Source organism: Camelus bactrianus, chromosome 23 (genome assembly GCF_048773025.1).
Source record: "Camelus bactrianus isolate YW-2024 breed Bactrian camel chromosome 23, ASM4877302v1, whole genome shotgun sequence".
NCBI lineage: Eukaryota > Metazoa > Chordata > Mammalia > Artiodactyla > Camelidae > Camelus > Camelus bactrianus.
The window spans coordinates 23,721,051-23,746,724 of NC_133561.1; the positions used below are offsets into that span (position 1 = coordinate 23,721,051).

The 25,674-nt window shown below is 42.8% G+C and overlaps 2 protein-coding genes across 3 annotated transcripts in view; one reads left to right on the plus strand and one right to left on the minus strand.

Moving 5' to 3' along the window:
• Window positions 1–13,359, minus strand: part of KCNK2 (potassium two pore domain channel subfamily K member 2) — a 110,680-nt gene extending 97,321 nt beyond the window's left edge. For both annotated transcript variants that reach the window (XM_074351813.1, XM_074351812.1), the window contains exons 1-2: window positions 13,122–13,359; window positions 9,775–10,085 (exon numbers count right to left, since the gene is read on the minus strand). In XM_074351813.1, coding sequence (XP_074207914.1) covers window positions 9,775–10,085; window positions 13,122–13,167 — 357 coding nt within the window. In that variant the 5' untranslated portion in view covers window positions 13,168–13,359. The remainder of the gene's footprint in view (window positions 1–9,774; window positions 10,086–13,121) is intronic.
• On the plus strand, window positions 13,166–15,896 carry LOC141574807 (uncharacterized). Its single transcript, XM_074352088.1, has 2 exons — window positions 13,166–13,170; window positions 13,221–15,896. The coding sequence occupies exons 1-2, from the start codon at window positions 13,166–13,168 to the stop codon at window positions 13,939–13,941; spliced, it is 726 nt and encodes a 241-aa protein (XP_074208189.1). The 3' UTR covers window positions 13,942–15,896.
• The last annotated feature ends 9,778 nt before the right edge of the window (window positions 15,897–25,674 follow it).

A 25,674-nucleotide genomic window follows, 5' to 3' on the forward strand; every position in this document is an offset into this window, starting at 1 on the left:
TGGTCTTAAGTGTGTAACTGAAGCGTAAGGTGTAAACTGAAAAAGGTAGCAGAGAGCAAGAAAATTATGCAGTTTCAGATGCTTCCCCCAAAATATTCTTCTTGTTAAAAATTCACCACAAGGAAGGAGAGATGGCCGATAACAAAATAGCTGTTTAAAAATGAGAAAAAAGAAAAAAGAAAGGTAAGGGAAAAGAAAAGGAGGAAAGAGAAAGAGAGAGAAAGGGAGGCAGGGGAGGGGGAGAGAGAGGACCACATCTGTAAGTCCTCACCTGAGAAGAGACCCACAGCTCTCATTTTAAGAATCTTTACTTCACTACCAAACTTGTCTAGCATCCTCTTACATGCCTTGCCAAAGCACTTCTCTTACTACCACCATATCTTCAGTCTTACATAAATACATAATCGCGTACATTGTACAACTATCCACAGGCTAAGATAACTCTTCTTAATAACTACAGATGTGGTCTTTATAAACACGTTTTTACGTGAAAGCCCCCTCCTTCTCAGTGGATCCGTTAATTATCTGCTTGCTATTCAGATGCAAGCAGGGCTCAAAGACAAAGGCTACTCAGACATTGAGTTTTTTATCCTGCCTTAATTTCTCTAACGATCCAGGCTCTGCGTTCAAAAGGACCCAAAGCCAAGCACTACCTTTGCTGATGAAACTTTAAAGATAGAAGTATTAAGAAAAAAGAGAATGTCCTAGAATGACGCTGACGTGCCCCACTTCATGCCGCACTGAACACTGTGAAATCAAGGTTTTGCATCTTGAAAACATCACTCATCTGATAGAGAGGCTTTCTATTTGAAGGTCTACTGGATTTGGGCTCCACTTTCTTAAAAACATTATATACCAGTTTATGTCTATGTTGCCTATAAAACACATGTGAATTCAAAATGGCCCATGTTGTAAGGATCCTCAGAGCTGCTCTACCAGCAACGGTGTCTGTGTGAGGTTGCCCTACACCACCACCACAAGGGTCCTGGGGAGTGGCAGCCTTCTGTGTCAGGTCCTCTATGTCAAAACCCTTCAGACAATCTCTAAGAGGAAGACTTGGAATATTGCTGAATCATCCCTTACACAATGATGAGCAAAAAATGGATATAGCAAAGTAGCATGCATATGTGATCTCGTGTGTGTAAAACTGTGTGGACATTCGCACATATGTGTGTGTACACAGAAACACACACACACACACACACAAACACACACACAGCCTCAGTCTATTCCATTTGTGTATATACGCCTAAAGAAAGGTCTTGGCCAACTCCAGGGGAAGGACTTCAGATGTTACTTTTTTCTTTGTATCTTCTTGTAGCATCTGGATTTTGTATAAGATATTATTAATACTTTGTGAATGTCCGAAACAAAGAAAGGGGTAAAAGTCCTGTAATCCTGCAGACAGAATGTTAATTTAGTGCCTTCCTGCCACTATTTCCCTCTGCTCCTCCTCTCCCCAGCCCTGTCCACCTCTGCCTTCCAGGTAAGCATCCTCCAGCTTTAAATCACCTTCCCCAACTTCCCTTACCTGGTCGTGCTTCAGCACGACTAGCACCCAACCACACATGTCTCAGCATCATATTTCAGTTGCTCACTTGTGGCCTTATAATTGTAGTGTAGTTTTCCATGAGTATATATTTTCCGTCCACATTGACAGACCTGCCACACCTGCTGCGGCTGAACTTCGCTAGTACAGTGTGGGGCGCACAGACGCAACAGCCACGTGTAATGAAGTGTGTCCTCGGTGCACAAGTCAGAAATCTGATTTAGTTTGTAGGGTTAGACAAAAGGGGAGCCCAGGGTGAGGAAACACAACAAAAAAAAAAAACGTTGCTTCTAAAGAGACCTTTGGTAGCGTGGAAACTAGCCTTCAGTCACCTGAACGGCAGCCCGAATTCCAGCGCCCGCTGTACCACTTTCCGCATCTCAAGCCAGAAAGGGCTGAGTAACCCGGGGTCAAACATTCTGTGCCTCCGTTTCCCTATCTACAAAAGGGGCATGGTGAAGAACCACCTCTCTGTTTCCTGACCAAGCAAAAGAGAATACACATGAAAGTACCTGTAAAAAGATACAGCCTTGGGCTAAACATTCTCTGGGTGCTGACTATCACTAGACATCGTGGTGCACACATTCCTGTGCAACTATCTACGGGAAAGGCCCTGGAGATGGAGTCACAGGAAAGGATCTAATCAAGGTACTTAATCTGTCTGCGCCTCAGTTTCCTCATTTTACAAATCTGAATTAAAATACACATGTCAAGGGATGCGGGAATTAAACAACATAATGTACCTTACCATGCAAAATGGTATGCCAATATATGATATAAGTCAAACGTGGACTGTGCAACTCTAAGAATTTTAGAGCCATCGTCATCATTGCTATTGACAGATCTACACTAGTCAAACTTCACTCTCATCCTATTTGACTGAGTTGTACATTGAAGTCATGTTTTTAGTTTAGACCAAAGAAATTGTCAGCCAAAAAACATTTTAAAATGTATTACAGTGTATATGCAGAATAACTTCTCTCAGTCTCAGATAACTATTCCAGCTATCAAATAATATTCCTTTTTAATCACATCAGTTTGGGTGATATTTTATTGACATATAACAGTCATATAGCACTTTACTAATTTTTTTTTTACCAATATTAACTAGTTAATCAATCTTCATACAGCCTTTGGAGATAAAATCATTTTCTGAAAAGCTTCTTTTACGTTTCATAATAAAAACCTAAGTATAATTAGGAAAGAGCGAATGAAAGTATCTCAATTATTACTTGATGTACTTATGCATGAAAAAAGCCTTTCCATTTAAATTCTTTCACTCTGAAAGTCAAGACAGCTTGAAGATAGGGGCAGGAAGAGGAGGCAAACATGTTATTCCACTAAGAAAGGAGATCGTGAGCGAGACCTAGGAAAATCAGAAACTGACAAGGTTTTCTTCAAGGCTTCGAGATCATCCTTGATAACTAATTTCCTCTTGTATCTTTGAAAGCAGCACTCCGAAGTAATTCTCACCCTCCAAGCCCAGTCCTTTAAATGGCTCCTAGATAATCCGGTAAAATAATCCAGGCTACTTAGAAATTTACACACTATGCTGTCCAAAAGTGTTTCTCCCAGAGATTAACCTAAAGGACCTAAAGTATTTATGGGATGTTTAAACATTTTTCAGGCTGTTTTTTGCTCAGAACTGTGTTCCTAACGTCTAAATTTAGGTCCAAAAAGTTGAACAAGAAGAGTAAAATCACTGAGAAGAAAAGATAGCCTCTTCCGACGCTCTCTAGACAACATGATATTGTGTCCGTAAATTAAATGATAAAAGACAAATATGCACTTTGCGAAACTGAAGCCAAATATTTAACATATCTAGGCGCTTATACAAACTAGAAGAATAGCTGCCCACCCACTGTGTACAGAATCACGTAGTATCACTCACTGCCACGTACAGTCAGCTCTAAGCACACACTTCATACGCCAAGCCATCCCCTTTGCTGTTAAGAGAGCTGCGAAACGTCATCAAAAACATAATTGAGCTCCCCTATTCAAACACCTTCGGTGGCTCCCATGCCTAGAGACATATTTTTTAAATGTTTCTTTTAAAGGGTCCCTAACAGCAAAGAAAAATGAAAACTTCAGAGGTCTGGGGGCATAGGGTGAAACAGTTTGCTAAAATGAGAGGAATGTCCTTGAAATCCTTGAAATTCATGTGAATTCTGGATGCTACTCTGTAGCAACCTCTCCATGCTGAAGTGTTCCTGGGATCATTCAAGAATCTCTGCTCGGCTCAACCTGCACTCATTGTCCAGGTGTCTTTGTCCAACGTCTTGACTTTAAAAGCTTTCTGTGTATTGATGACCTCCCAGTCTGTATCTTCAGCCTGACCCCTTCCTGGAAGCCCAAACTCACATCTCCAGCATCCTGATCAACAGCTACCCTGGCGGGGGTGGGGGGAGTCTTCCCAGGCATCTCAAAGTTAACATGGCCATGCTGGCCTGGACTTGGTCTGGGCTGTTGTACTAAAGCGCCCACACAACACTGTCCCCTGGTAAAGGCATGAGACGCGCTGACCAAGAGTATTGTTTTATAACCATGGCCCGAGGAGCTTCACGGAGGTTAACACCAGCTTGTTGGCATTATTTATTGATAACAGTGTGATGGACGGTTTGCACCTGGTCTCGGAGAGACTCCCAGAAGTTCTGCCACTGAGATTGGTTACAGAGCAAGAAAATGCCCGTGCAACCAGCAGGATATCAGAAACTCTAGCCAAGATCCTATTTTTGGCTCCCTGGCCCTGTGGAGTTCTGTGCACACGCTGGTGGTTCTTGATTCAAACCAGAATGTCCTGGCATGGCCTTACAGAGGGGGACAATGGCAGCTGGCTTCCGGCCTCTCCAGCCCCTGTGCTGTGGTGTGACCCTTGCCTGTGCTGCAGATCTTTATTTGGGGGTGCTGTTTTCACACTGCACCATTTTCCTGCATGATACTATAGATCTGTAAGCACTGTTATCTGGGGTCCTCTGACTCTTCTTCAACAACTGAAGCCTGTCTAACAGACACTACTAGTGCAGTTGCTCTAAGCTCCTGACATTATCCCCAAACCAGCTCCTCCTGCACACTTCTCTGTCTCAGAAAAATGGGAGCTATATTCTTTTAGTTCATTAGGACAAAAATCTTTGACGCCTCACCTTTGCCCTGCCCAACTTGCCCATCAGTAAAGTCTCCTTGGCTTTCCTTTCAAAACACATTCAGAACCTGCCCCTATCTCACAACCTTCCCAGCTGTCACCTTAGTTCTAGCCTCCCTGATCCATCACCCGGATTATGACGACAGCCTCATAACTGCTCCCTCTATTTCTGCCCATGGCCTCCTCCAGCCTGTTCTCAACTCAGAAGCCAGAGTGGTCCTGGTGAAACATAAGCCAGAACACGACACTCATCTGTACCAAAAAGTCCAACTCCTGAGTGTAACTTACCAGGCCCTACATACAGAACGTGGTCCTCATCACCGGCCTGCCGTCGCCTTCTACCGCTCCCTCCTCCCAGCATCCCTGCTGCCCCTCTGCCTGCAGGGGATGCTCTCGTCTCAGGGAGATCCTAAGCCCTCTCCTGAGTGTTATCCCCCAGAGAGCCCCTTGGCTAATTCTCTCACTCCCTTTACTTAAAAGTCACCTTATCAGTGAAGCTTCTTCAGTGACCGTATCTAAAATTAATCACCAATAGCCTCCGACATTTCCTACCCCTCTTCACTACCTTGTTTTTTCTCCTGAGACTGATCGTACCTTCCCCCAGCAGGATGTGAGCTTGCTGAGGGTGAGAATTTTCACCTGTTTTATTCTCTCCTATACTTCAGTGCCTGGGACAGTGCACAAGAAGCAGGAATTCAATAAATATTTTTGAATGAATGATGATAGAATTAATATAAAACCAATGTTTTTCTTTTTTAAAAAAAGTCTAGTTCATCGGCATTCTAGGAAGGCAGGAAGCCCCAGGTATCCCCTGGTACACAACCAACTGCCCTCAATGGCACATCTACTCCAGGGGGAGGAGAACGGGCCTCGGATAAAGCCCCCTCCCTCGTGTGGAACAACAGGCCTTGCTCTGATCTGCCAGACTTGCTCGTGACCCTGCCCCGACACCCAGATACCTCAGTGACACTGTGCCCTCTGCCTAGAACATCCGCTGATTCCCACATCTTCCCCCAGAGAGCTCTGAGTCCACACTTAAAATCCTTTCACCTCTTCTTCTGTGTCTTCCCAACTCTCTTTAGGTGATGAATTTCTCCCTCATGTGATCCGGCTCCAATCTGCAAGTAGTTCTATTACAACTAAGTTTATAGCCGTCTCCCCCACTTCACTCTGACGAGGGGGTGTCTTCCAAGAAGCCATGTTCTTCCCATCGTTCTACTTGGCTCAATGCCCAGCCCAAAGGGCAACACTTTGGAAGTGCTCAATAAATGCCACTGAAGGAAGCAGTAAAAACAAAACTGAGAAGAGGGAGCAGTGCAGAGAACAGAATCCCCTCAGCAGGAAGTTTCCAAAGACCTAGACCCCAGGCCGCCACATGCCCTTGTCAGATATGTCCGTTTCTTCACCCAAAAAGCAGACAGAATACCTTCCCTCCCTCCCTGACGGAGGGTAGGGGGACAGGGAGGTAGAGCTCAAATGAAAAAAACAAAAGCCAAGTCTCCCATGAGATGTTTTTATTATCAGTGTATAGTATAGATCATAGGGTTTTTTTTGCCCTATTTTCTAATCTCAGAATTGATTCAGCAAACATGGAAATAACTAGATGAAAACCAGGTACATCCAGTATGACTGTGCCTCTCCTGGGTCACCACGTTCAAGGAGGAGAAAACCAGGAAGTGATGTCCAAAAAGATTAAAACCCAGGTTCTATACTCTCCATGTATATGGAGAGAGCGATGTTATGTAACATAAATCACTCTGTACATGGGACTATAATTCGATATTCATTACAGTCTAATACACAGAATAATAGGGAACATTCCAGCAAACTTTAATGTTTATTAAATTTTTTTTAGAGGCAGAAAATATAGGAACTGAAGACATAAGCTCTGGAGTCTGTCCGTTTAGGTCTGAATAACAGTGCACGCTACCTTTTGGAAAATGAGCTCCCTCTGACTCAGTTTCCACATAAGTTAAATAGAGATAATAAGGCACTTACCTTACAGGGTAGTTTAAGAGAATTAAGTGAGACATTACATGTAAAGGGTTAGAACAGTGCCTTGCACATAGTAAGTGCTCATTAAATTTTGTCTGTTGTTACTGGTATTCATGACTTTTGAAACTTAAAAGTGTTTCCATATATTTTTCTGTATTGATGTCACACTAACTTAAATGTAATGGAAGTTGAAAATCAAAGTTTTCCAAATATTTCAGCCAAGAAAAGATCTGTCTTGATACCTCTGCCCCCCCTCCTCCATCTTGCCTCAGAGGGCCTTTGTCAAAAACAGCACTTTGACGGAACACACATGCTGGCACTCGGTAACAGAAGAGGAAGTCACTCTCAGGTGCGTCAATGCTCCATTTCCCTGTCCCTCCCTGTAGCACCCCCCACGCCTTGCAAGCCTACCCACACCCCATCACCCTGAGACACAACCACAGCACGGAATGAAGTTACCATCGCCCACCCAGAGGTATAATTAATAGCTTGAGGCCAGATTAGATGAACCGTACTTGACGATGGCCTTACTGTCTGACTACCCACTTCCTCCTCCTTCCCTGCTGTTCACAAGGAATCCAGAATTCCTCCTCCACCAACACTAGGACTGAACTTTCAACTTCTCTGACTCTTTCCCCCTCAGCCCTGAAAAAGCTGAGCCCTGAAAGAACAGAGACCCCTAGGAATGAAGCTAAATCAAGATTCTGAAGACCCGAACTCTCATCCTCATAATACTACTTGGGGTAGGTCACTGGGACTTTCTGTGTCTTAGCTTCCTCATCCTTAACACTGTGATATTACTGCCTAATATACCTGCTCATGAAGTTTTAAGGGAGGATTAAAAGGGAGACTAAACATGGGAAATATATGTGGAAATTTGAGGGAATCATACAAATGAAATGTAATTCTAACATATGATTACTGGCTAATTTGCCTGCCTCCCTAATTAAACACTGATCTTAATCTTGGAACCATGCCATGAAAAGGATTTCTTTTATTAGAAGAAATTATACTCAAAGAGAAAAAAAATAATTTATTGAAACCATAGGGTTAGTGATACGACAATAAATGAGGCAACCTCTGCGTTTAAAAACACTGAATAAGCACAAAAATCCTTAAGATTTTTTTTAAGAAGCAAAAATACTCAATCAGCAGTAAATACTAATAAAGCTAAAATGGATTGTCTGGGTAGAGCAGAAAGAAATAAATCAGGTCATATTTTGAGCTCTGTTTGTGTTCATTCCAAAAACAATGTGACTTCTTTTTTTTCCCTGCCCAAAACCAATGACCTCACTTTAAAAGGTAAGACTGCAACTACTTGAATTAGATGCTTCCACCCAGGAAAGAGATAAGGCAGGAGGGAAAAATATCACAGCAAACAAACCTCACACTTCTTGAGAACCTAAATGCCTTACGGGGACTATTTCTTTACCCCTCACAGCAACCTGATTTGATGGGTATTCTTTCCTCATTCCGGATAGATTCTTTAAGGCTCAGAGTGGAAAATTACTTGCTCAAGATGACAACTCCAGTAAAATACTCAAATGGAGTTTAAAACATCCTATCTGATCCCAAAGTTCAGGCTTTTACTACTCCTCCATGCTCCCTCCACCAAAATACCCTAGAGCTCTCCTTCTAAAACCCAAGAGAAGTGGGAATTATTCAAAGATTGTAGTACCTCTAAGGACTCTGTGCATAAATGGAGAATGAAGTGGAAGGGATCTCATGCAGGAACAGACAGTTGGCAGGCTCACTGTCAATACTGAAAATGGCTCCACCACCTTCCATTATAGTAGAGAATTCAGTGTCTAAGTATCTGAAGAGCCTTTTCAAAATTTCAGTCAAATAGATGAGATGCAGAAGTGTCTGAATATGGTAGGAGCTAAATGAGGATTGAAGAAGTCTAGCTTCCATAGCTTTCAATAAAACTTGACTGAGAACTTGTATGCGTAACTCTGTAAACAGAGGGAGGACGGAAGTAGCATTTGGGGACCCCTGGCAAGAGGAAACAAGAAGGGGAAGGTCTTAGAACAAGAACTGTTCCAACTCATTCAAATGATGCAAAACCAAGTACAAGATGAGAAAGAATCTGCTCAGTTGATGATTCAGATGATTTTCAATCCAATTTGACTTACACCAGGTAAGAGAAGTAGGCTTGATAGGAAGATGAATGTGTACAATTAAAATGCTTTCAACAATCAGTCTCATCTCTCCTTGAAAGAAAGTTCTAGGGCTTTCTTCTTGACCAAGAGTCTTGGTTTGACCAATGAATTGTTTTGAACAAAAAGAAATCCACAACAAAAATATAGCCATCACCAAGGAGCCTAACTGAAATTTTTAAATCACTTTGGGATTAGCTTTTTTAAAAAAGTGTTTTTCCTTAAGGATACTGTTCTGCTATTATAGAGTAAATTAAAACTAAATTAGTTTTTATTCAAAAACTCCATTTTTCTGTGTAGTAGTAAATTGCTTTTAGTTGGTGTCTAGAGAGGCAATGAGTAATCACTTCTCCCTAGACACCTAAAAAAGGCAGTTATCAGAGTCATACTTCGGCTAGATTAAAGATGTGTGCCACAGCTTGTTAACTGGGAGGGGTACCCACCTTAAGAGGGTCACACCACAAACACATCTTTACTATCTTATGTGGCCACTGCCATGTTTACTGCACTTTTTCTGCCCTCTATTTTCCCCTCATTTGCCACAGCAAAGTTTCTCAGTCGGCAATGGTTATCTAACCATGGGGGCCTCCAGCAAGGTAACCCCAAGTTCACAAGTGTCCACTGGTAGGTCTAAGACAAGGCAAAGGAAAAGAAAGTGGGGAGACAACAGGAAAGAAACAGAAACTCAAGAGTAGAAGAGGATGAGAAGGAACAGCAAGAGGGAAAAATAAAGGGGAAGGAGAAGAAAAGATGGCAAGGTAAGAAAAGAGGGAGGGGGTGCCATTTGGAGAAAAAGAAACTGTGGGAAAGAGGACAAAAGTGGACTGGACCCCCACAAGCAGATCAGGGGGCTTTGTATTGTGTTATCGCCTCTTACTCTTACTTGTCTTTCCCCAAAGAGTCAACGAGTAACAACTCCTGGGGGCCATTACCTGGATGAGTTCGTCCAGCTCAGTCGAATTGACACAGGAGTGCTGGGAAATGAACGTTTGCTTCTGGATCACAATGGTGGTCCTCTGAGAAATCTCGTGAGGCTGCTCCAAAGCTTTGAACACGGTGGCGCCGATGATCAGATAGAGGACAACCACCAGGAAAATCGTGGAGACCGTCTTCCATTTCATAACATTAATGGTCGTGTCACTCTCCACCCGGGAAGCAAGCACTGTGGGTTTCGTGGAAAACGAGAGCCTCGGTTTGGAGTTCTGAGCGGCAGACTTAGGATCCAGCAAGTCGGGTGCCGCCACTGACAACAACAGAAATGAAGGTTAGGTTGGAGGAGGTTAGAGGGGGAATGGCTCGGCTTTGTGAAGGGGTCAGCAAAGGCTGACTCAACTCCGCTTGCTCCCCTGGTGGAAGCTCTGGAGCCAAACCCAAAAGGGCTCCCACTAGATTGCAGCCAGGACCACATACATGGGTTCAAGGAAGAGGGGCTGGGTCTTAGCTCTCTGCTGCTATTGGGGTTTCTGATGGGAGGAAAAAAACAGGAAGCAGATCAAGAAACTTAAAATAAAATAAAAGCATGCCTGAGGTCTTCTTAGTTAATTTCAAAATTTCTGTCTGTCCAACATGCTAGTCAGCACATTTACAGAGCTCTGAAGAGTTGAGAGTACTAAACTAGGTATCTGAATGCTCATAAAGAAGGCTAATAATGGATTATTCTTGTTCTCAAGAACTTGACGTTTGATATCACAAACAATAGATGTAAAGAACATTACTTATTTTTATTTTAAAATTCATTATAGTAAAGCAGTTGTATTGTAAGTGAATTTGAGATCCAAACATTGTTGCTCAAAGTAAAACATTAGCAATTTTCTGGTAAAACAGGATGGCAAATAAACCACTCAGGAGCTCAGTCATTTCTTTCTGCTGTCCTCCAAAACGGGCTCATGTGTAAGCATTCTCTGTGTTTTGCTATTCAATCTCTGACATCTTTAAAAAGAAAACAAAAGTATTGCTACGCATTCTGGCACAATCCTAGGTGTAGCCAAGAGATGACAAGCTCCTTCCATTTCAACAGTGAACATCATAAAAAAAAAATTTAAAACCTTGTCTCACACCTTAGACCCTACATGCTATGTACAAAGCTAATTGCTCCATTAGAGTGGATTTATGTGTCCTCTTACAAATTCCCTTATACTCTAAGGTGACTCTAAATCCATTTATTATTCATCTCAGCTGTTCAAAAATATCATTAATGGATTTCTTCTTAGGAAATTCAAGAGATACTAGACTTCTACTTCCTAAAGGGAAAATGAGCCATCTACAATAAGAGTATTTGATTGGAAAGGCAACATTGAACCAAAAGGGGTAACAGAATGGCTGAAAATGGGGGACTTAAAAAAAATTGCCAATCCAACCAGAATCATCAATTTCACATTCACAATTGCTATAGATATAAGTAAAATTACTCTAGTGTATATGATACAAGTTTAATAAAATAACTTAATCAAAAAGACACTTTTAGGTAAGTATGTAAGAAATCCCTCAGAAATTGCACCCAAATACCCTACAGGAACCTGAAATTACTTGAAAATAAGAAGGGAATAAAGAGAGTGTCCATTTTCACGTGGCTGCAGACCTTGCCCTCTTGACGACCACTGGGAGTTAAATGTTGGACTACCACAGTGGGAGTTCATGAAATGGATCTCCTATTGCCCATCGGAAGGAAGCTTTGCAAACAAAGCTATGGGGAGCATCAGACCTGAGGAGTATTGTACAATGATGGCAGATAACGGAGGGCTCCTCAATCAGCCAAACTCTGAATGGTTCTGACTCTGAAGAGATGGAAGTCAGAGTCAGAGATGAGGTAACTGTACCCCTGGCTCCAAGTAGAGGTTCTACATAAGCACAAATCATTTCTGCAGTTTCCTATGGCTGAGCCTGCCGTCTACAGGTGTGCACAGCTTCCCTCCTGTTACAGTCCCCGGCTCCAAATAAAGCCCCACACCTTTAACCTGTGATATTCATAATGGGAACTTCATTCAAAATTAGCACTGGATATGTGTTTAATGTTTTAATTTTTAAAACCTTTTTAACAGAACTGACGATAACAGTTAAAATCACTGTCATCTGCTGTCTAGCCACCCCACCCCACTTCCAAGCTGCTTAGTGAGTCTGAATGAAAAATAAAGGTCATAATCTAAAATTAAGCTATCTTTGGAATAAAAACAACAGAGAATCACAGAGAAGCTCCACATTCTCTCTCTGAAGGAAGCTTTCTAAGCCTTTCCTTCCCGGTTCTCTGTGCTCTCTCATATTTCTGATTTTTCACATCAATGGTTTCTAATCTGTAGAACTGGAAAACACCAAGACTGTTTACCTCCATGCTCCCAAATCCCAATCCTAAAATGCAATGCCAAACTAAGATATTATCAGTATATGCTTTTGGGGAAAGGGGACAGGTTTTTTTTTTTTTTTAAAGATTGTGTGTTTGTGTGTGTGTCTGTGTGTGTATATTAAGCTAATATATTTCCTGATGGAGTTCAATTCTTTTGAGCTATTGCTTTATTTTTTAATTAGTAGATGTGTGTGTGCGTGTGTGTGTGTGTGCGTGTGTGTGTGTGTGTGTGTGTGTGTGTTGCACATCTGGCAGACAGAATGGGCAGAAACTGGTGAAATACCAAATTAAAAAACAGCCTTTCCTCTCGGTCTAACATGGGAACCCTCTGGGTTTCCATCTCCCTGTCGTTTGATGCATGATCCTGAAGAGAAGCTCCTTAGAACACAGAGTCAAAGATTCACCCCTTCCACACACACTTAGCATCATCACTACCTCCCTTCTCTGCCCCCAGCACATCACAGCCTCCTCTTAATCCTGGTCTCTAATCTTCATCCAGGTATGTCTTCTACGCTCCCGGCCACAACTGGCGACTCAATACCAGGAGATATGAGCTTTCTTCAGCACCACTGACCATCCCACCACGCAACGGGCAACAAGTGTGACCAGGGTCACCATGCGTCCTGCCTGTCGGCTACTCCCAAGAGCTGACCCTCCTCCTCCTTCGGAAACTCCTCCAAGTGTCCCAAACCCATACCCAAGGCAGATGCAAAATCCCTAGGCACCAGCGGGAGAGTGGGGAGAAGCAGCCAGGAGAGGATCCGGGGATAGGTCTGTCTCCATCCCCAGATTATGACCCAACACCCTGGACGGGAAATGAAGGTGGAAAACGTCCGACTACTGCCAGCTGGACATTTACAGCCCTCCCGGGACTGGCTGCGGCGGAAAGCGCGCGGCGGGAGGTGGGGAGGGGGGTACCCGCGGGGAGGGGGGGGGTCTCACCTCCTGCTGTATAGCCGGGTCTCTCCCGCGAGGCGCTGGGAAGCATGAGGCATGCAGCATTCAAAATGTTTTTTTTTTTTTTTAAAGACGGACTTGAAGCTTTTACAAACACGCCATTGTACTCACTTCTTATTCAGAGACGGGCTGCACGCTCCGAGCTGCACGGGCAGGCATTTTCCCCGGCTTTGTTTTACAAGGTGGGAAGAGCGGGGCTGGACGCGGGAGGGAGGGTGGGGGGAGCGTGAGAAGAAACGGAATCGCGGAAAGGAGGGGACACCGGCAGGCTGGGCAGAGGGCGAGGCCGAGGCCAAGTTGGGCTGGGGCGCCGCCGCCCCCGCGCGCGCCTGCGGCCGGGCCCGGGTCACCCGGAGAGCGCGGGCGACCCGGGTCCCGCTCGGGCCCGCAGCCGCCGCCGCCGCCGCGCGCTCCGCCCCGGGCTCCGCGCTGGCCCGGCCCCGGCGCGGCGCGGCGCGGGGGCGGTGGGTGCAGCCCGAGCGGCCGTGCGCCCCAGCGTCTTTGTGCTCGAGCCTCGCTCAGCCCCTCTTCGCATGTCTTTGTGCGTCTCCCCGGCAGAGCCCTCGGTGCCCCGGGGGCCGAGGTGGGGATGAGGATAGGGGTTGGGGTGGCAGGGTCTCGGCGCGCCGGGCGCCCTCCTGCCCACAGCTCGGCCGCCCGCCGCCGCTCTCCCTTCCAGGCTTGTTCCTCTCGCCCCTCGCCAGCTCCTTTCCCTCCTTTCGGAACTCCCTCCCCCTCGCCTCTCCCCCCTCTCTGTTCACCGCCTGGGCTCGCCTCTCAGCACCCACTCCGAGCCCAACCTTAGCCTGCGTCTCCCCTGCCTTTCCCAAAGTCCCTCTTAAGCTGCCTCCCCGCCTGGAGGGCTCGGCCCTCGGGTTCACCTGCTGCCTCTCCTCTCGGTCCCTTCCACTAACCCTGCCCCCTCCTTATATTCGCACTCACACTATGTGGCACGCCAGGCTCCAACCCACCTCCTTCCAAGTTGGGGTGTGGGATGTGGGACCGAGCTTTGGGAAGCGGGTCCCTGGCCCCCAGCACATGGGCAGCCTCCCCTCCCTTTGCGCTCCCGCAGGGTTGTACAGAGAAATGCCCCCATTCTCACGTACACCCTGAGACTCCTGGAGTGGGGGCGGTAATAAGGGTGCTGATTTCTTCCAGTCGGCGCCCGGGGAAGGGGTATCAAGTCACCAACAACCTCCACCCAGTCTCCAAGGGTGCTGGACCTGGGTAGTGAGCTCTGCTCAGCAGAATGTTGAACGAATGGGGAAGGCACCGGGAGCCAGGGTGAAGACGTTTAGGGATGCAGAGGAAACGGAAGAAAAATCGATTAGTCTCTCAGGACAAGACCCCTTTTGCTGGGGACAGAGGTTGTGAATGTGGTCGGTAAAGCAGCGCGGTGGGAGACCTCGGACCTCGGTCAGAGCTCGGCGCTCCCCTCCCACCTCGGCATCAAGATCCCAGCTTGGCAGGTACCAGACCCTGACTGCCGCGCCAGGGCAGCTGATCTCGTGGCAACTGGGGTGCGGGAACCGAACCCACAGAGGAGGGGGAGAAAGCTCGCAGGGGACAGGGTCAGCTATAATAAGCGAGTCTTCTCACCATGCACATGATACAGTGGCACTTCAGCCGGTTTGTGAACTCTTCCTTCCCACTTCTGCAGCGGGAATCCCCTACTGACCTCCACCCTCCCACGTCCACCGCTGCGCGAGAGTTTATCTTCCAGAACCTCTGCTCGGCCAAATTGGAGTATTTTCCCAGTTAGCAGAATTTCCCAGCGAAAGCTACAGACATGAAGGAGGTAAGGGAGAGAAGAAGGACTCTGGATTGTAAAAAGAACCTCGTAAACCTTCTACAAGGCTATGGCTGTCAATGATTTAAAATGCCAAATTATTTTTTAAATTCCAGGATAGATTTGGCCAGCTTTCTCGTTCTTTCTCCTACTAAAAAATGTCCTCCTTATTAGGAATTCCTTCCTGCTGGAATGGAAACATGTTTTTCTCGACTTCTGCTCTCAATAATAATTTAATCAGATGTGATGTCCTTTCTAAAGTGTGAGTCTGATCCTCTCATTCACCGATTAAAACCCTTTCAGACTCTCTAAGTCACATATAATGTATTTCCTGATCTGTCCTCTTTTTTTCATTCCTAGCCTCCCTGGTTACTGTCATCTTCCCTCACACACATTCCCCAGTCTTCTCCCCAACTCTGCATGACTAAGACACTGCATCAGAAAAAAACAAAACAAAACAAAACAAAAACAAAAAAACAGAACAAATAGGATATGGTGTGTGTGTGTGTGTGTAAATTTTATTCTAAGGAATTGGCTCCCACAATCATGGGGGGTACCAAGTCCATCTGAAATCCCTAGGACAGCTCCAGACATTCAGGCAAGAACTGATGCTTCAGTCTTGAATTTCTTCTTTTCTGGGAACCTCAATTTTTTACTCATAAGACCTTCAACTGGTAATATACAGCCTACCCACATCATCAAGGGTAATCTTTCCTTAAAGTCAACTGACTGTAGGTATTAACCACATCTACAAAATGCCCTCACAGCAACCCCCAGCTAAGTGTTTGATGTAAAACTAACCATCACCGGTATTATCCTCCACATCTTATCCTAGCTGTCCAGAAGTTTCTCCTGAGTCCTGGTCAGGTGTCTCACTGTTTACTTCCCAGGGCAACTTACGCATCCATCTTTGTACTTGTCATGTTGTATTGTGCTTCTTTAAACTAGACTGTAAGCTCGGCTGGGGCATAAATCACATCTGTTTCCCATAGTGTCTGCAGTAACCACTGACTGGTAATAAATAAATGTTTGATAAATATCTGAGTGAAACTGTGATTGTAGACATCATTTACCTGGCCTCCTACAAAATTGGAACTAAGTATTCTACATTCATAGGAAATGAAACGAATTTACCACTTTCAGAATCGCTTTCTACCCTATCACTGGCTTTTTGTTCTCCAGGTAAAATAATCCCAAACACTTTGAGGTTTTTGTTGTTGTTGTTTTGCTGTTTTGTTTCTTGTTTTCACTTTCCCCCTTTTGTTTAACTACTTGGTGAACTTGGTGATTCTTTTTTTTTGGTTCTATCTAGGTATTTTGCAAATTTAACCACACCTTCCCTTTGTCAAACTGGCTAATGCTTACTGAATGGGGCATTGAGTCATAGTTCAAATATGCCTGTATAGTGCATCCCTTTCCCAGACTCATGGGATACAAGACTTACCACCAATCCCAAATCCTGAACTGTCACTTTCCCTCCCTTTCTCTGTCAGTTCATGTGTAGCAGTGGTCTTCTGTGTTCCCCTTACCTTATCCTCACATTATGCACACATATATGTAGAGGGCTGGGGGTAGAGGTCATGGATTTACTTTACAGAGACATGAAAATAAGAGCTTAAAACAAGAAAATTCCAAATTGTAACATCAGCAAGAATCACTCCAACAAGCTAGCCTTGCTGTTGTAATTCACAAGTAATTCAAAAAACCCAGGAAACTAGTCCCTGCACTGACTCTGGCCCTGCCTTCCACTGCAGCCCCCCACAGCCCCCTCAATTAAATACTCCTATTCCTTTAAAAGCCTTCTTCGGCTTACTTGCCGTGTTTGAAGTAAGAGATGGGGGTAAAAGGAAATACACTAGCTTGTGTATCATTGCAACTGGAGAAACAAGGAAATGGGATGGTTTATCCTGTTTAATTTTATGCCCCCATTTCTCAAGGCATATAAATCCCATCAGAGGTGTTACAGAAAGACTAGATGGACTCTATTTCTTTCATGCTACCACACCCAGACTACTCAACACCCTTTAACTTTGTTATAATAGATAAGAAAACCTGACATATGTAATAAAAAGATTTTGCTCTCCCAAATTCTATACTCCCCTCATTCCAGTGATTTCAGAGCTATTGTTATGCTCCAAGTAGCAACATGAAATCTGCAGGACTTCACTTTCATATCTGTTTTTCTTTTTGACCTTGGCCTATGCATAGTTTAAAAAAAAAAAAACAAAAAGGGCATGCCATTGCCTTTTCCCTGATTCCAATCAGACCTGGAATTTTGGAGTCAAAGTGACTTCTGTGGAGATCCTAACTGTATCATTTGTGAACCAGGTGAGTCTGAGGGAGTTCCTTTATCTCTCTGACCATCAGTTTCCTCATCTACAAAATAGGGATAATACACTGAACTCACAAGGGATTGTTGTGAGAATTACACATATACGTGTGTTTAACATTGTAGGTCCTCAAAAGAACTCTGTTCTCTCCTGTGCTTGACCTAATCCAGTGAACCAGGGGACTCTTGGCTCTGCAATAAATCTTGCCATTTATTTAATCTTCTGGATAGCACAATTGCACAGGTCTAAGATGAGGAAGAATGAATCACATTCATCAAATATTTATTGAATGCCTGCTAGCTGCCAAGCAGGAGCCCTGTGGATATGGCAAGGTTGCTGTCTTCATTAAGCTTATGGTCTAGAGATGGAAGGTGCTAAACAAACAAAATTACAATTCTGTTAAAAAGTCCACGAATGATAAATGTTAGAGAGAAGGGAACCCTTCTACACTGCTGGTGGGACTGTAGTTTGGTACAGTCATTATGGAAAACAGTATGGAAATTCCTTAAAAAACTAAAAATAGGCTTATCCTATGATCCAGCAATCCCACTCTTGGGCATATATCTGGAGGAACTCTAATTCAAAAAGATACATGCTCCACAATGTTCATAGCAGCACTATTTACAATAGCCAAGACATTGGAAGCAACCTAAATGTCCATTGACAGATGACTGGATAAAGAAGTTGTGATACATTTATACAATGGAATACTACTCTGCCATAAAAAGAATAAAATAATGCCATTTGCAGCAACATGGATGGACCTGGAGATCATACTAAATGACGTAAGCCAGAAAGAGGAAGAAAAATACCATGATGTCACTTATATGTGGAATCTGAAAAAAAAAGAGGACACAAATGACCTTATTTACAAAACAGAGCAGACTCACAGACATAGAAAACAAACTTATGATTACCAGTGGAGGAAACGGAAGAGGGTAGAGAGGGATAAATTGGGAGTTTGGGATTAGTAGATACTAACTGCTATATATATAAAACAGATAAACAACAAGGCCCTACTGTATAGCACAGGGAACTATATCCAATACCTTGTGATGGCTTATAATGAAAAAGAATATGAAAAGGAATATATATATATGGTGTACTATTATGCTGTACACCCAAAAATTAACATGTTGTAAGTTGACTATACTTAAATTTGAAAAAATAGTGACACAAGGGAAAAATAAAATAAAATTCTGATAAATGCAGTAAATGGGAGGTACAGAACACAATGAGAGTATTTAATGTTGGAGGGTCCAGGAAGGCCTGTCTAAGGCAGTGACATTTGAACCATATAGTTGAGCCCTGAAGATGAACAAAGGTGGAGAGGGAGAGGCAAGATGTAAGGAAAGAGCTTCCCCTGGAGCAGGAAGAACTTGTGTCAGGAATAAGCGTGGAGAATTTGGGGAGCTCAGAGAGTGAGGACGGGTGGCAGACAGTGACCAAGCTGGAGAGGCAGGCAGAGACCAAGTTGTACAGCCTTGAGTTTTAATTAATGGGACTTGGACGAACTTTCAGCAGAACACTAACTTCATCACATGGCATTCAAAAGAAATCACTTGGGTTGCTACATGGAGAACAGACCACTGTCTGTAAGCATGTAGACAGCAAGTTTAGATGCTGTTGCTTTAGTCCAGGTGAGAGAGTTGTGGTGACTTGAATGAGGGTGGAAGAGAGGATATGAGAGGTGGCAGCAGCAGGGCAACGAGGCTCTGTGATCCATGGGGTGTGGGGAGAGAATGGTGAGGGAGGGCATTATCCAAGAGGTTTTAGTTCACTGCAAACTCAGAGACAACAGTACAGGCAGTACTTCTTCGAATGCCTGCCTGATGCGACCTCTCCCAGGACACTTATCTTCCCCGCTCATGGCTCTTGTGTTTCTTGTGGGACTCATCCCTGATTGTGGGGGCTGTGTGTGTACTGGGTCTCAGCCAGCACAGTCGTGCCCCTCAGCCATCAGTTGGTTCAGGCATGAGCCTGTGAGCCACTTGGCCAATGAAACTTATGCCAGAGTTTCTGAGAAAACAGACTTTGACTCTATGCCACTGACCTTGAACCTGAAAGCCTTCCAGACTATTATGCCAATAAGAGAGGAGAAGCTACCTGAGAATGGAGCCAATACAGAACAAACAGAACCAAAATGACCAGGTCCCTGTGACAATGTTTGAACAATCCCCTGTATCAAACCATAAGCTATACACGTTTTCTTCTTGTGTGAGCCAGTTTGTCTTGAGATTTCTGACCCTAGAAATCAAGAGTCCTGATTGAAACATTACAAAGCAAGGAACTGGAGCAAATGAGAAATAATTTACCTTTATGGGGGGGTCTCTAAGCTGACCCTCAGTGAGTCCTGCTTCCTAGTATTCATGCCCTGTGCTACACTGACCTCCCCCCGCCTTGAATGCGGGCTGCTAATGAACAGGATATAGCAAAAGCAATGAGATGTCCCTTCCAAGGTTAGGTTATAAAAAGACTGTGGCTTCCCTCTTGTGTGCACCGTCTCACTCTCTTGGATCCCTCCCTCTGGTAGAAGCCAGTTGCCATGTCATAAGGTAGCCTTGAGGAGAGGCCCATGTGAACCTAGAACTGGATTTCCTGAGGGCTTCCAACAGCCACTAGCTTAAGCTTATAAGTTAGTTTGGAGGCTGATCCTTCCCTAGTTGAGTCATGAGATCACTATCGTCCTAGATGACACCTTGAATACAGCCTCTTGAGAAACCCTGAGCCAGAACTACCCAAGTAAATTCCTTCCAAGTTCTTGAGCCTCAAAAACTGTGAGATCATCTAGAGGAAAACATAGCAGAATACACTTTGACATAAATCAAAGCAATATTTTGGGGGGCTCCATATCCTAGAGTAATGGAGATAAAAGTAAAAATAAACAAATGGGACTGAATTAAACTTAAAAGCTTTTGCACAGTAAAGGAAAACATAAACAAAATGAAAAGACAACCTATGGAATGGGAGAAAATATTTGCAAATGATGGTACCAACAAGGGATTAATTTCCAAAATATATAAACAGCTTACTCAGCTCAATATTAAAACAAACAAACAAATAATCCGATCAAAAAATGGGCAGAAGACCGAAATAGATTTCTCCAAAGAAAATATCCAGGTGGCCAACAGGCACATGAAAAGATGCTCAATATCACTAATTATTAGAGAAATACAAATCAAAACTACAATGAGGTATCACCTTACATCAGTCAAATGGCCACCATGAAAAACTACACAAACGATAAATGCTGGAGAAGGTGTAGAGAAAGGGGAACCCTCATACACTGTTGGTGGGAATATAAATTGGTGCAGCCACTACGGAAAACAGTATAGAGAGTCCTTAAAAAACTACAAATAGACTTTATGATCCACTCCTGGGCATATATCTGGAGGAAACTCAAATTCGAAAAGACACATGCACCTCAGTGTTCAAAGCAGCACTGTTTACAATAGCCAATACATGGAAGCAAACTAAATGTCCATTGACAGGTGACTGGATAAAGAAGTTGTGGTATATTTATACAGTGGAATACCACTCAGCCATAGAAAAAAATGAAATAACGCCATTTGCAGCAACACGGATAGACCTAGAGATTATCATCTTAAGTGAAGTAAGCTAGAAAGAGAAAGAAAAGTACCACATGATATCACTTATATGTAGAATCTGAAAAAAAAAGAGACAAATGACCTTATTTACAAAATAGAAACAGACTCACAGACACAAAAACAAACTTATGTTTACCAAGGGGGAAGAGGGATGGGGAGGGATAAATTGGGAGTTCAGAATTTGCAGATACTAACTACTATGTATAAAATAGATAAACAACAAGGTCTTACTGTATAGCACAGGGAACTAGATTCAGTATCTTACAATAAGCCTACAGTGAAAAAGAATATGAAAAGAAATCACTTTTCCTTTTCATATTCTATGCTGTACACTAGAGACTATGAATCACTATGTTGTACACCAAGAGACTAACACAATGTTGTAAGTCGACTATAGTTCAATTAAAATTTTTTTTGAAAAATACAGAAACATTGATTTCTGTTTGATAGAAATTATATTGAGTTTTCTTACCAATTATAAAGCTAAAACTGTTTTTTTCAGTGATGAGATTTATGTCTTAATTCATTTAATAAATTAATTTTGATTTTCCATCATAAAAAAAAGAAACTGGGCTAGATAACAGCTCATCTGCTAACACAGCTGGCAAATCATAGCCGGCACTGGTACACATCACCATTCACTCTCACTCTCAAAGATGCGCAGTTCAGATGTTCTTTCCGTTTGCAACACCACCTATATGTTTTATGCCATGTATGGTATAAGAAATACATTTATTCACTCATTCAACTAGTACTTATTAAGCACCTTCTGTGTACCAGTAAGTCATTTTTCTAGCATTTGGGCATATACAGTAGTAAAGAAGACACACTAAATCTTTATAATCACGGAGTTAAAATAAGGAAAGCATGACACTAGTAAAATTATGTCCGTATCTGATCGTAAAACATCATTGAGTTACTGAGTTTCAGAGTAAAGTGCCTCCATTTGAAAAATGAAAAAAAAAAAAACTCATGTTTCCATAAAACTTTGCAACATTAATCAATATCAGGAGGTTCATTTCATGAAAATAAACTCTATATAACACTCAGCAATATCTTTTTTAATGGCTTTATATATTTGCTTATTTTATAATAAAAATATATATACAAAACTATGAAGAAAGATAACATTTTAAAATGTAAATAAGAATCTCTTTTGTAATGGTAATCCTTAGCCCCATGTGATTTCAGTTTTGAAAGTTTATGTAAGTCAAAACACCCATCTTTTGCATATAAACATCAGTAATTAATTAGTGTACACACAAGTGTTCATTATTAAAAAATAAGGTAATATTCATGTATAATTTTGCTTTACAGGGAGTAAGATATAGACTAAGGGTGTTATAAAGAAATCCTTATAAAATGGTTCTCTGTTATAATAGATTAAATTTGGAAAACACTAGAATTTACTTAGTTTACAAAGAGGACATTCTACTCCAGATTTTCTTTCCCCTTTCAAAGCTGAGTATCATAAACTATCACTAGGAAATGAACATTTTGCTGATATGTAGCTAGACTAACAATGAATTCATTAGATAATTTTTAAGCCTGCCAATATTAGGCAAACTAATTATATAAACTGTGATGCTTGTTATTAAAATCAGCCATAAATCCAGAGAGAACTAGAATCTTAAATTTTTCTTGATGGCTTTCATTACCTAATGAATTTTCAGCACATCCAGTACTTTATTTAAAACTTGTATTTGCTGTATTTGCCAATCTAGCATTTTGACTTCACCTGAGACTACAAATTCTGACAATGAAGAACAAAGCAATTTTTGAGTAGGGGGAACATATCAATTCAATTTCTTTTCTAAAATAAAGTCACAAATTATAAAGGCGATAGAAAAGCAGAGGATGGGAGGATTTGGAATCTCCTAAAGATATTTTTTTAAAGGGTTCAATAAACCAAGATCTTAATTTCACCACATATGTTTAGAATCTAGCTTTCTCTCATACCTTTTTTGTGTCAATGATTAAACGAGCACATACGACACTTGCTCAAGGCCATCTACTAAGTTCAGGGAAGAACTGAGATGAAAAACCTATGCATCACCCCAGGCATGTGTGTTCTGTAAGAAAGCCCTTAAACAAAGAAGTGGCTTGTGGTAGAATTTTAAAATGTGTTGAAATGGTTGTGTGATCTCTTCAAATTCTACAAAATGATCAAGGCAAGAAGACACCACCACCACTTCGTCCCCTGAACCTTTGCTGGGGGCTCATCTCCACTGAGCCCAGAGCCATTCTTCACAAGGCAGCCAGATAAAGAATTTAAAAATAAAATCTGGTTAACTTGAAGCCCGGATTAAAAGCATATACTAGCTTCCCATTGCCTTTAGGATAGTGACCAATAGGCTAAGGGCATCCCCAGGGCCTCGAGCATCCTTGCCCTCCCAATAAGAACAGGAACAACAAGAACAGCAGGAGTCATAACAATAGGTAACATCCAACGAGGCATCCGCACCAGCCATTCTTCTAAGACCACTGCGTTTAATCCTCCTAACAACCATATGGGGTAAGTACTATCATTATCCTCAGAGAAGTTAAAATAACTTCCCCGAAGTCACATAGTTCGTAAATCAATACACCTACTGGCCAGGGCCCAGATCACCAGGTTCTGCAATTTCCTCTCATTACTGGTTTCTTGAGTGCCCCCTCCTCCTTTTCCTTCGTGCCTTCACACACACCAGTCCATCTAGTGAGACTCTGTTTCTCTCACAGCTGGAGCGTAACTTCTACTCATTCTCCTGACCTCAGCTAAAGCATCGCTTCCTCTGAAAAGGCTCCATAACCTCCTATCCAGATCAGCCCACCAGCGCCAAGATTTGCATTCTCAGAACCCTCTGTACTCTCCCCTTGTTATCCTGCTCACGATTGTTGTCAAACTGCTTGTTCAAATGATTATTTACTCATTGCCTCTGTTGGTCTCCTGGAGCTGCCGTAACACTGTACCAAACACTTGGGTGGCAAGGATGCCAGAAATTTTGATCTCAGTTCTGGAGGCTAGAAGTCAGAAATCAAGGTGTCAGCAGGGCCACACTCCCTCAGACAGCACCAGGGGAGAATCCTTCCCTGCTGCTTCCAGCTTCGGTATTTGCCAGCAGTCTTTAGCATCACTTGGCTTGTATGTATATCACTCCAGTGGTTCGTTTCTATCTCTGTGTCTCAATTTCCATTTTTTAAAGGATACCTGTCATACTGGGTTAGGGCCTACCATAATGACCTCATTTATACTTGATTACCTTTGGAAAGACTCTTTTTCCCAATAAGGTCACATTCGCAGATACTGGGGTTATAGGACTTCAATAAGCCTTTTGCAGAGGACACAATTCAATCCATAACGTTGCCTTTGAGACGAAAACAAGTTCTAAGAGAGAAGGAACCTTGTCAGCTTGTTCCTCAGCACAATATCTTACACATAGTAGGCACAAAAATCAGTACTGATTAAATGAATGAAAGCCCATTTTTAAGAGGTATTATTGAAAGGATCCTGCAGTTAATCAGGGCTCAGAATTGCCATGCCTAGAGCATCAGTCATTAACATACATGCGTGAATTGGGTCCAGTGGACCAGTGAATGCGAGAAGATGCCTAGTTATCTTTAGCTGATTACTGCCCTGAGAGAACATAGATCCTGTGTGTCAAACCTTCAATTTTTCAAGAGAAGTCAGATATACAAACTGTTTAAGAAGAAATCTTTCTATTTCAAAATGGGGGCCATTAAATCAATTTTCTGTCTTTTTTGTTTGTTTACACAAACAAAACAAAATGGGGGCCACTAAATCAATTTTCAAAAATAAACAGTGCTAATGTCAAATTAAACATATCTGTAGGCTGTACATGAACCAGAGGGCCTCGGATTTCAGCCTCTGGGTTAAGGTAACATCAGATGCCCTGTGAGGTGACATCTGCAATAAAAAGCAACGATTCTATTTTCCAGGCTATATTAAGTGCTGAAACATCTCACTGCAATTGTAGTTGTGTAGGTAGGGCTGGCCCTAGGAGAAGGTGAGTGAGGCACTCCCCTGGGGCACACAATTTAAAGGGGTTCAAAAACAGTAATCAAGAAAAATAATATTTTAAAAATCCATATTAATGTAAAAAAACCCATGATGAACACAAGTTCAAAGTTTTAAATAAAGACAGGATCCACCCTTACCCTTGCACAAGTTGGTCTTACTAGCCTTACCCTATTCCTCACCCTGCTGCCCTGTTTCACTCATACTTACCCTCCCTGCTAGATCATACATGGCAATGCTCTTCTATTGCATAAGCTCCCCTTTCCTGGAGCTCCAAGTACTGGGCTATATTACAGAAGAAGCAACCTCTCATCCACCCCAAATTCTGCGCCCAAGCATGCGTTGCACTTACACCTTACCTTACACCTCCTGTGGATTCTTAAGTTTATCTCCCTCCTTGGAAAGACTGCATCTCGAACACAATAATGTTTTGTCTCTGAAATATTCTAGGCACTTCTGATGGAACTGCCTTAATTATACTTTTCTCCCAAGTTTCAGCTTAATACCTGCTTACTTCTGCCACACTGCAACAGCCTGCTAGGGGAGTCCAACAAACGCAGGTTAGTTACCATGGAATGCTCGTGCTGGTTCAGCTCTCAACTTGGAAATCACATCTGCAATGTTCTAAAGCTAGATATTACAGAGAACACTTTGACCTTTCCTAAGCAGCCACTCAAAATACAGATCTTCTCATCCATCATAACCACTGACCCCTCCTGGAGATAATTAATGTGCACAATTAGGTAATAACTGAGGGCAAGATGTTAATTCAGGGCTGTCACAATCTCTATAA